Source organism: Mastigoproctus giganteus, chromosome 9 (genome assembly GCF_048544385.1).
Source record: "Mastigoproctus giganteus isolate SK-2022 chromosome 9, ASM4854438v1, whole genome shotgun sequence".
Classification (NCBI taxonomy): Eukaryota; Metazoa; Arthropoda; class Arachnida; order Uropygi; family Thelyphonidae; genus Mastigoproctus; species Mastigoproctus giganteus.
In genome coordinates this window covers 149,129,210-149,141,264 of record NC_143583.1, presented here as the reverse complement: position 1 = coordinate 149,141,264, position 12,055 = coordinate 149,129,210, and the positions used below count along the sequence as shown (strand labels likewise).

The 12,055-nt window shown below is 37.6% G+C and overlaps 1 protein-coding gene across 7 annotated transcripts in view; it reads left to right on the top strand.

The window, feature by feature from the left end:
- Nucleotides 1-12,055, top strand: part of Gyf (GIGYF family protein Gyf) — a 915,224-nt gene that overhangs the window by 35,809 nt on the left and 867,360 nt on the right. For all 7 annotated transcript variants that reach the window (XM_090381591.1, XM_090381590.1, XM_090381592.1 and 4 more), the window contains exon 2: nt 5,538-5,590. In XM_090381591.1, the coding sequence (XP_090237717.1) occupies nt 5,556-5,590 (35 nt within the window). In that variant the 5' untranslated portion in view covers nt 5,538-5,555. The remainder of the gene's footprint in view (nt 1-5,537; nt 5,591-12,055) is intronic.

Genomic DNA, 12,055 nt, shown 5'->3' with positions numbered 1-12,055 from the left:
TGTCTACGGAGGCGCCCCATTGGGGAGTAGACAGGATATTGTTGGGATATTAGAGACATGGTATCACACGGATATAAGCAGTGCAGAATTGGAATTTGGGGAGTAGATGTTGTTGTTTTTGTTTTGGTTTTTAGGAGCATTAGCAACTAAGGCCATATTGCTCCAGGATATGCGGTGGTCATTCCCTGACCACCTTCCATATTTGGTGGTGACGGGCATCTTCTGTATTTGGTGGTGACGGGCTCGAACCGAGGTCTAATCAAGAAGTGTGTGTGCTATGCTACGCACTACTGCTCCTTCCCACCTGGCTACGGAGGCGCCCCATTGGGGAGTAGACAGGATAGACAGGACAGGAAGGGAGGAGAGGTTATGCTGTTAGTTTAGAAACTAACAGCATAACCAATTGATGTTGATGGACAGTGCAATGTTGAGTCTTTGGTATGACATAAACACTGGGAAAGGAAAATGAGAGTAGGTGTGTATTATGGGCCTAATGAACTTGATGAGTGGAGAGAAATATTGGGCCAGTAAATCAGAATGTCTTATAATGGGGGATTTTAACTTTCCAGATATTGACTGGAACTTGTGGGTTGGTCACTCGCACACTAGCAAGACTTTTGTGGATTTATTGGATGACTGTTTTGTGCAGTAACATGTTCGAGAGGCAACCAGAGGGAGTAATACTCTTAATCTGATTATCAGCAGTGATTATTCATGCATTAAGAATATGCAGATAAAGGAATGACTGGGTGACAGTGATCACAGTGTACTGATGTGGGATTTATTCAAAGATGTAACTACCATCTTCACAAAGGGTAAAAGGAAGGGCTTTTGCTTTCGTAAAGGTGACTACAGTGGTCTCAGCAGTTTTTAAATTCTATACAGTGGGATCAACTGATGATGATGTTACCATCGGTGAATTCTAAATGGGAAGCCTTCGGGGACTTAATCTTGGAGGCTACTAGTCTTTTCATACCAAATAAATACTGTTCAAGGTTTAGGCCTAAATGGATGTCAGATGAATTAATGAGGTTTGAGGCAGAGAAGAAAAATGGATGGGATGCATATAAATTATCAGGCAACACAGAAGCCTTGGCTGATATAAGCTAGTCTGTAATAAAGTCACAAAGGAGGTTACCCATTTGAAGGCAGATTACAAGAAATCTTTGGCAAAGGATGCAAAGAAAAACAGTAGGGTTCTTTACTTATGTAAACTCTAGAAGGCAAGGGACGGATCAGATTGGTCCACTTAACATAGAAAGTTTGACTATTGATGATCATGCTGAGATAGATGATAAAATTGAATGAGTATTTTGTATCCACATTCACACACGAGGAGTTATTCAAAGAGGGGAATGCCAAAAGCTTATCAAGCTCTAATAGGGAGCTAAGTGATTTTGTAATAACTTAGAGCAAAGTGGAGCAAAAATTGTTGAAGTTAACTATAAGGAAGGCACCTGGTGTAGATGGGATCTATCCAGTCATATTAAAGTAAGCAAACCCTTAGCCATAATTATGAGATTTTTCTTAGACTCAGGTGAGGTCCCCATGGACTGGAGGTATGCAAATGTATCAGCAGTTCACAAAAGGAGTTCAAAAGGTGATAACTAACTATAGACCTGTTAATTTAATTTGTGTTCTGGGGAAAATAATGGAGTCTATAAAGAAACTATAAAGAAACAATGAAGGATCATCTAGACAAGACTGCAGTAGTAGTTAAACACGGCATGGGTTTGTTAAAGGGAAGTCTCTTGTCTGACTAATTTGATTGGATACTATGATGTGGTCACAAAGGAACTGGATGCAAAAAATAATTTTGATATCATATACTTGGATTTCAGGAAAGTTTTTGATACTGTTGCACATGGAAGACTGATGTACAAATTGGAGCAGTATGTCATTCAGCGCAAGTTGCTACAATGGATAATGGGATGGTTGAGTGGGATACTACAGAGAGTGGTAATCAATGGACACTGCTCTTCGTGGTCTAATGTTATTAGTGGAGTTCCCCAGGGGAAATACAAAGGTTGACAGGGTAGTTATTGATAGTAAGACAGTATGGTACTGCAGCTGGATCTAGGTAAGTTGGGAAAATGTGCTGAGAAGTGGCAACTGAAGTTTAACATTGACAAATGTAAAGTACTGCATATGGGTAACAGTAAATCAAGAGAGAGTTACTTTACCCATATGTTGTACTAACTGGTTGGCACTACACTCAAGAAGTGGAGAGTGAAAAAGACCTGGGGTAATTGTGCAGTCAGATATGAAGTTTGCTGAGCAGTGCAAACGGGCTGCCAGAGCTGGTCATGGAGTCTTGTCAATGATATATAGGAATTTTGTTTGCAGGGACAAGGAGGTAATTATCTTGTTGTAAAAGGCAGTGGTCAGGCCACACCTTGAATATTTTGTACAGGTCTGGAGGCCTCATTTTACAAAGAATATAGAGTTGCTAGAACGAGTACAAAGAAGAGCAGCAGTATTGTTGAGGGGAACAAATGGGGTGCTTTTACCAAGATAAGTTTAAGCTCTGCAAATTGCAGCACCTGGAAACTAGGCACATGTGAGGTGATCTGATTGAGGTGTATAAGTCCTTGAATGGGTTGAGCAAGCTCAATGCTGATGGGATTTTTTGCCTTGCTCAGATTAAGAACCTGAGGGGGCATAGATTCAAACTGAGGAAAGATAGTTGTAGAATAGAATAAATGTGTGGTAATTTGCATTTAGCCAGCATAGTTGATTACTGGAACAGACTTCCATCTCTTTTTGTTGAAGTTGATAGCTTAATAAATTTAAGACTGAGCTGGACAAGCATTTGTAGTGAATAGATGAGTGAAATGGGAGATTTTTTTTTTTTTTTTTGGCTGATGCTGCATAAGCTTGCTTTCTTGCATTGTATGCCTCTGCTAATGCAATGTGTAGTTGTGAAATGGAATTATTATTATTAGCCATATGGTGCAAGGAAGCCTGAGGCTTATGCTGCACCAGCCAAAAAAAAATCTCTGAATTACCCCAAGAGAGAGAGAGAGAGAGAGAGAGAGAGAGAGAGAGAGAGAGAGAAAGAAAACAAAAGTCAGAAGTAGAAGGGAATCACCAAGAAAGAAAAGAATGATATCCAGCTCAGGACTCTGGGTATGCCAAGCCCATACTCACCAGATGTGAGCCCCTGGGGTTAAAATGATTTGCTTGACTTCTGCTCCTCATTTCCTTGGCTGTATTTCTGTTTTAAATCTCCTGATCTCAGTATTTTAGATCATGTTAATGAAATTATTCTTATAGGGAAGGTGAAATCCACCATAAAATTTCTTTATTCATCTAAACCTTGGTTTTCCTATAAATGTGCAAAGGTTGTTCAAGATAAGAATGTTGTTTTCATTTTGCAATTAGCTTGCATCAGGGTTCATTTTCTGCTTACACCAAAGTTTGCAACATTTGTAAAGTAGTTATTAATCAGTCCAAACTAGATTTTAAACAAGCTAATAATAGAAAACATGCTTCTTGTGTCAAGATAGCAATTGAGTATTCTTGTGTCTTTCCAAAGCTATTGCCCACATTTTGTCATCTCTCCTCCCACTTCTGTTTAAACCTGATGGTTCTACTGCCTCTTCAGCTAAATATAAAGCTGACTTGCTAGTATCCTATTTTACCTCTAACTCTTGTATTGAAGATCTTAGTAAACTACCATTCCCAGTACATTCCACTCAATGCCTCCTATGGTCTCAAAAGAATGTCAGAAGAATGTTTCAGGTTCTGATGGTATTTCTCCACTTGTTAAAACTTGTGTGCTCTTCAACTTGCTCCTGTTCTTCATTGCCTTTTTATACTTTATTCCATTGGTGTTTTTCCTTCTGCTTGGAAATGTGCTGATATCTAGACTAGCCAGTTCCTAAAAAAAAAGAGTGAAAAATTCCTCCCATCGAGTTATCCCATTGCATTTACTTATACTCTTTCCTAAGTAATGGAAAAATCCATTAACCACAAACCCCGAAACGATCTCAACCTTTCCTCTTATCAGTGATTTTTGATAAGGATTTTGTCAGTGTCGATCAACTGGTGTTATGTTGGTTTTTGTTACCCATCTATGAAATCAAAAACCCATCTATGTTGGTTTTTGTTACCCATCTATGAAAAAATTCAGTGGAAAAGTTTTGTGACTCTCAAGCAATTGCTCCTGATGTTCTAAGGCTTTTTATTGTGTTTAGCATAAAGGCCTTGTCAATCTTCCATTTTATGGATTGCCAACTGATTTTTTACAATTGTGTATCAAGTTTTTTCTTTGAACACACTGTTATCACACTCTGAATGATGGTAGGTGGCTCTCTGTTTAATAACTTTTCCACTAATGCTGGTGTTCCCAAGGTTCAGTTCTCTCTCTCCCCCACTTGTTTCCTTTTTTATATTAATGACTTTCTTCCAACGATCGGAAATTCTCTCTATACTTTTGATGATGATAGCCCCTTGAATTTCCCCTTTCAGTTTAAGAAGTCTTGCCTTGCACAAACTGCTTTGTCTCCTTCCAAAACTCAGTCCTGGCTTATATCTTGAAAAAAGGAATGAATAACACAATCTCTAGAGAAGATTACATATTTCTATTAGGAATTATCCAAATAGAAATATCTTTCTTGGCATAAGCATATCACAAATATTGCTTTCTCTGCAGGGTTTTCTCTTTTGCATTACTTTTCTTCTGAACAATCACTACACTGTACGAATCTCAAATCTGCCCTACCATGGAATACTGTTCCTATATTTGGTGCAGTGCCTCCATAAGGTTAATTAGGTTAATTAATGATCCATCTCTTGCAAAGTCTTCCTACTCTCGGTCTCATATGTTCTATTTCTGCTGCATGCCTTTCCTGTAGATATTTCTGTGTGCACATTTTCTGAATTGGCATCTAATTTCCTCACTCTCTCTTCTAAACCAGTCTGAACATGTGGCATGGCCATTCAGCATCCATTTACTGTCCAACTTCAAACTCGGAACCAACTTTTTCTCTTCAACTTCTGTTTTCTTGATCAACCTTCCTTCACATGTATATTTTGATTATCATAATTTACAGTAAGTCAAGTCTGACATCAAGTATCGTCTGTCTTCTCAATCTTCAACCTGTAGTACTATAGTACTACAGGTTGAAGGTTGATATATACTAAGTACTATAGGTTCTAGTATCTTTTATGTTTGTTTTTATAAAAATAAAAAGGGTTGTTTAATAAAGCATCTTAGTTATCTATTAGTTAGTTTCATATAACTGTAAGGTTAAATCATATTTGAGTTCCCAGGCCACTTATTTGAAACATGTATGTTACAGTGCATGGTCAGTTACCTCAGAGTTTGAATGAATAAACAGTGTGACATGGATTGTGAGTCTCAAGCAAAATGAGAAGGGTGAGACACGACTGTCATGTCTCATGGTTAATGAGTTAATAATTTATTGCTGTGGTGGTTCTTTTGCTATTGTATAATTTAATTGTTAAGATTGTGTTCAGGGTGCATTACTAAAGGAATGTTTTTTTCCCCTTCTTACTTTTCTCATCGTTAGCTGCTCTTCAACTCTGCAATGGCTGAAACTGCTTTGACTTTTGGACCTGAGTGGTAAGTTTTTATGTATAAAGAGAAGTAGCAGAAATTATTCATTGAAATAATGTAAGATAACTTAATTTACTAATTATATGAAATAATTTGACATATTTTCATAATACATTTTTAAGTGTGGCTGTTCCCCCATTAGTCAGGGTATTGGACATCAGCAAAGTGTTTTGTAAAAATTACAAATAATGCTGGCTGTTTTTAATTATGTATATTTGATTTAACTATAAACTGAATATATACACTGGTTTCTTGGTACATAGCTCATGCTAGGTAAATAAAGATCAATTTTATTGTTTCTTGAAAGCTGTGACATAAGGTATGTGGGACAATTCACAAAGAAATAAACAGTTAAAAAAATGAAAATTGATATTTATTATTGTTGGGAAAAGCATTGGACAGAGAAGTACTTGAAGAGTTTATCAACCTACAGGCCATTTTTTTTTTTTTTTTTTTTTTTATGTAAACCCCAAATAAGAGAGGTGTTAGAACCTATATTACTTAGTACCGTGCTTGGGTTGTGGGTATCACGAGTCCTATGGCTGACATTGATTCAGTAATCCAATTTTTTCTCTGACCGTTGTCAGTACTGTCTGTGGTCAGTAGCATCACTCATCACAGTATCTGTGGTCAGTGATGCTACTGCCTCATTGATCCTGCATTTCAGTGATGCTACTGCCTCATTGATCCTGCATTTCAGTTCAGAAACATTGGCAGTGGCACAAACACAGCATCTCTTAGATGGCCCTAAGGTGTTTAGTAAGGAGGCTTGGTGATGTTAAACCTGTCATCTTTGGTACTTTGTATCATCTATTGCTGAGGTAAGATGTTATTGAAATATTTTTGCACGTTCACATGAAAGCGAGAGGAACACATCATTTTAATGGAAGATGAAATTAGAGTAGTCTTCATGAAGTTGAGATATAAGCTAGTTATTTGGTATTTCCAGCTAAATATTCCCATTGGTTTATAATTTTTATAAAACAGAAAGGAAAATTTTTATATAATTTTTTTAAAACAGTAAATTTTTATAAATTTTCTGAGAAATGCTTTGGTGATAATTCCCTCCCCTCCCCAGTTTTCTTCTCTTTCACTCTTTCTTAGTTTGATGCTGCACTGTTCTGAACTCAGAGTGGCAGAGTCTGATACCATCCTGTACTGTTTCTAATGCTCATGCATGAGGGCATAGCATGTGTTTCATGATGGGGGTAAGAACACAACTGAGAGCAGTGTTCCTACCCCCATATAACTGTCTACAGAGTGTTTTGTCATTCTGGTGCACACACACCTTTGGTGAAACAAGAAAAACACAGTTTAATACTGTATCTCCAATATTATTATTTTAGACAAATTCCCAGTAGAAAAGAAACTTTATTTGAATATACTTGTCAGCTGGACAGGTATTTTGAACGAACAGAGGGGTGAAGTGGAAGTGGGGTTTTTTTTTTTTTTTTGGCTGATGCTGCATAAGCTTGCTTTCTTGCATCAAATGCCTCTGCTAATGCTAATACTTGATGGGCATATTCAAAATTATGTTAGCTTCAAGCTTAATAGCTTACAGAAGTCAAATGCAAACATGCATAACTACACCCACTTTGAGTGACCATGTTTCAAGTTCATGCGACTGCTAAATATAGTGTTTCTTGTATTCTCTGTCATGTGAACTCCTCTGACTGGAGTATAAAAAGAAAAGTTTATTTATAAAGATCTCTTTGCACCCAAACCTGGTCTTAATTTCCCTTGCATGCTTTACACACTGATTATACCATAGCTATTCAGCCAGGCTACATGAATATAATTGTTGTTTATACATTGATATTTATGTAATTGTATAATTATGTCCATATACTTGTTATTTCATAAATTAATTATTTGATTATAAATTGTTTTGGTTAAGATCTGGAGAATTACTAAAACACATTCATCATCATGCCATGAAAGAGTAAAAATCACAACAGTTGTACAGTCATGATGGTTATTAAGGAAATTTACTAATTACATGTATGATTTTACTCTCCTCTAGTTGACCAGAATAAATAAATAAATTTTCTGTTTATACTCCGGCACGACAACCAAGTCAGTAGAGTTTACAATAAATTGTCAATACAAATATTTATCGTATTTAGTAGTCACGGGCTTGAACCCCGGTCCACTCAAGGAACGTGTGCTATGCATAAGGTGCCAGGCACCACATGTTATTTGTACCACATGTTTAAATGGATTATGCAACTTGTTGAACAAAAGAAAAAATTTGATACTGTTTGTATACTGTTTAATGGAGGGACCCAAAAGCCCACAATGTGATTGTTACATTTGTAATGTGAATGTAACAGGATTTTCAGTGAAGAATAAAGACAAGATTGTTTATCCAAGCCTGGATTTAGTGGTGAAACTGGTCCCTTATGATGACAGTATGGCAGTTACCTCCATGGCATGGACTAGATTCTTTAGAACACAAAATGAAATGCAATGAAGGCGTCATTGGTGGAGACTTGAGAACACACCCAACAAAGAGATGTTTACCCAAGTTAAGTTGAATGATCTTGTTAGAGATCTGGTCCTTTCTGAAGATAAAGCTGAACTTCTTGCCTCTAGACTAAGGCAGGGAACATCAGTGTCTTGCCATTGAAAAAGAAACAAAGTTTTAGTCACATACTTTGCAGCAAATGATCTGTTCTGCTACTCCATGACATCGATGAAGTTTGTAGAGAATTTCAGACATGTGACATGAGTACACGTCACATGTCTGAATGGTGCCTCTTCATTGATTCTTCATAAAGTTTGAAAGCTTTTCTCTTTCATAACAGGAACTTAAAAGCTATCCATTCCCATTTCCTACTCTTCATCTCTGGTTGTACATTCTCTATTTACTCTCTGATAAGGCTCTCTTAATGTCAAGGTTGCAACTTTCAACCTTGTTGAATTATCACTCTATTCTTGTGGCGCACTGGAAGACTGGGAATATATTCTATACCCACCATCGATACCCAGATCTTCGACAGAATCGTCTTGTTTCCACTGGTGTCACTGTCTCTGGAGCTGAACTGGACTTCCTGTGTACCAGAGAAAATTCAGTTTCTGCAAGAATTTGCTCATTGTGCCTTTGATTGCCAGAGATGCCTTACACTGAGCTTTGGGTAACCTCCTTGCCTTCCTAGCGGAGACTCATCGAACCATTGGGGCTAATTATGCGAGCATCACTAGACTCTGGGGAGATTCCCTTGGATTGGAAAAGTGCAAATGTATCTCCCATACATAAGGGTGGCTCTAAAAGTGAAGTTGGAAATTATCGACCTGTCAGTCTGACTTCAGTAGTAGGGAAAATCATGGAGGCAATGATCAAGGGTGGAATTCAGGATCATTTGGATAGAATTGAAATTCTCAAGGATACTCAGCATGGTTTTGTAAAGGGAAAATCATGTTTAACAAATCTGGTTCGCTATTTCGAAAGGGTCACTCACGAGCTGGATTTAGGGAATAATTTCGACATTGTTTATTTAGATTTCAGCAAAGCTTTTGACTCAGTCCCACATGAGCAGTTGCTTTATAAGCTGGAACAGGTTGTAATCACTGGGAAAATCCTTAGATGGATAGAAGGATGGCTTCAGGGCAGGAGGCAGAGGGTTGTGATAAATGGCTATTCCTCAGATTGGGTTGATGTAAGAAGTGGGGTTCCCCAAGGATCAGTATTAGGACCACTGTTGTTTTTAATTTTCATAAACGACATTGATGAAGGGATAGAGGGCGTGATGTCTAAATTTGCAGATGATGTTAAAATTGGTAGAGTAGTTAATGATCACTGTCAAGCTGAGCTTCTTCAGAGAGACCCAGATAGACTTCAAGAGTGGTCAGAAAAATGGCAGCTGTGCTTTAATCCAACAAAGTGTAAGGTATTACACCTGGGAAACAGTAATCCCAAAAAAACTTATTCACTTGGTGGAGTTCAACTAAACCCAGTACTGGAGGAAAGGGACTTGGGTGTTACGATACGATCAGACATGAAATTCTCTGAGCATTGTAAACAGGTTGCAAGGAAGGCCCATGGTGTCCTATCGATGATCTATCGAACTTTTGCAAGTAGAGATAGGGACGTGATAATCCCATTATATAAGGCTTTTGTTCGACCATACTTGGAATACTGTGTTCAAGTATGGAGACCGCACCTAAAGAAAGACATCGAGCTTCTTGAAAGGGTGCAAAGAAGGGTAACTCGACTGGTGAGATCGGCAAAAGGGCGTCATTATGAAGAAAGACTTCGAATATGTGGGTTGCAGAGTTTGGAAACTAGACACCTTAGAGGAGATTTGATTGAGGTGTTTAAGGCTCTGAGAGGCATCAGTAAAATGAATGAGGACAAAATTTTCAAGATTATAAATGATGCTAGAACTAGGGGACATAAATTCAAGTTACGAGGGGAAATGTTTAGATTGGACTGCAGGAAGTTTTATTTTAGCCAGCGAGTTATTTATTTTGTTATTTGGTTTTTTTTTTTTAGGAGCATTAGCAACTAAGGCCATACTGCTCCGGGATATGCGGTGGTCATTCCCTGACCTTTCCGCATTCTCCGTATTTGGTGGTGATGGGCTCGAACCCCGGTCTAATCAAGAAGCGTGTGCTATGCACTGCTGCTCCTTCCCACCTGGCTGCGGAGGCGCCTACAGCGAGTTATAAATTACTGGAATAAGTTGCCTTCATGGGTGGTAGAGGCCGACAGTTTGGGGAAATTCAAAGGTCATCTGGACTCTTTCTGGTCATCTGGTCATCTGGTCAACTTTCGGGTAAGGGAAGCGCATAGGATGATATGTTTAATTTCCTTTTTATTTTATTTTTTTTTATTTATTAATTATTATAATTTAGTTATTTATTTTATTTATTTATTTATTTTTTGTTTTTATCATTGTTTTGTTCGGATTTTTTTTTTTTTTTTTTTTTGGCTGGTGCAGCATAAGCCATAGGCTTTCTTGCACCATGCGGCTGTTACTAATACTAAATACTAATACTCCTACTGACACTGCTGGCATTGGCCTTTGGCCAATGTGGGATTACAGTGTGTGGTACCTTGGATTGCGAGTAACTTGGTCTACGAGTGTTTTGCAAGACGAGCAAAAATTTTTAATAAATTTTAACTTGATAAACGAGCAAGGTTTTGCAATAAGAGTACAGTCAGTCCTTGTATAACACGTTTTTACACTACACGAATTTGATCATACATGATTTATAAATACGCGAACGATATCTTATATAACACAAACTGAATTCGCTTATGTATGATTCGCCTTTGTGTTTACAAGAAATGGCAGTCGAACGCAGAATCACCCCAACCGAATGCAACACGATAGGAATGAAGAGAAGATTCTGAAAATGTATTTTTTTTTTTTTTTTGATGGTTTTTATATAATTCAGTGAAGGGGAAACACATTTCACCATAATAACGTAAAAACCAACACAATTCCAGCTATCGGTATAATCGCAAATGCAATTAGATCGAGTTTACTACCAGTTTATAACAGATTCCACTAGCAGAAATGCAACTGGAAATTGTTTTTATCGTTTTTTGGTAGTAACCCCCAGAAATGTGCTTTAGTAAAATGTGAAGTGTTAATAGTGTATCTCTGTCTTTACGGTGTTGTTTATTGAACTGCTACACGTGCGCAGTTTTGTTTATGTGTATCAAGCGTGCCTCCTCATTTTGTAATAGTGCGAGCGATGAATCTGTTTAACGACAATGCAATGCAATGTCATATTTCCGTGAAATCCTCAAGAGGAGGCAAAAGCAAGTGTCATTGGAGAGGTTCCTTGTTAAAGTCGCACAAAAAGAAAGAGTCAACAGATAGCAGTGATTCCGTTAGTGACAGTGAATGTCGTCCTATCATAAATTCGATTGCTTTATGTATATTAAATTTAAATATTAAAAATATGAAAAGGTATGTATGTATTTTGTATTAATCATTTTTACAGTACAGTCAGTCCTCGTATAGCACGATAGTTGCGTTCCTAGAAACCCTCGTGCAATGCAAAATCGTGCAATATAAACAACAGGCCCTATGGGAAAAATGGGGTTAGGTGCTGACCACCCATGATTGAACACACATTTGTAACCAAAACATTACCAAACACAATAAATAATCGTAATAGAATATTGCTAATGCTTTTACTTCTATCGTAAGCAAACTTGTTTTTTGTTTGATTTTCGTTCCAAACAGATGACAGGCATTCCATCTCTTACAATTCTCTGTGTCTTAATCTAATGAATTTTAATTACACTTTGAGTTGTTCCTGCTATCAAAGTTGTTTTTATTTTCTCTGCATTCTTTCTAATTCTCGGCGTTGCCTCATTTAGGTCTGTAGCACGTGCAATATCACATGTTCTTTCATTTCGCTCAAAGCGTTTCACAATTTCATATTTTTTCTCTATCGACAGAGGCGGACTGGCCGTAAGCCTTACTGGGGAAACCCCGGTGGGCGATGTGA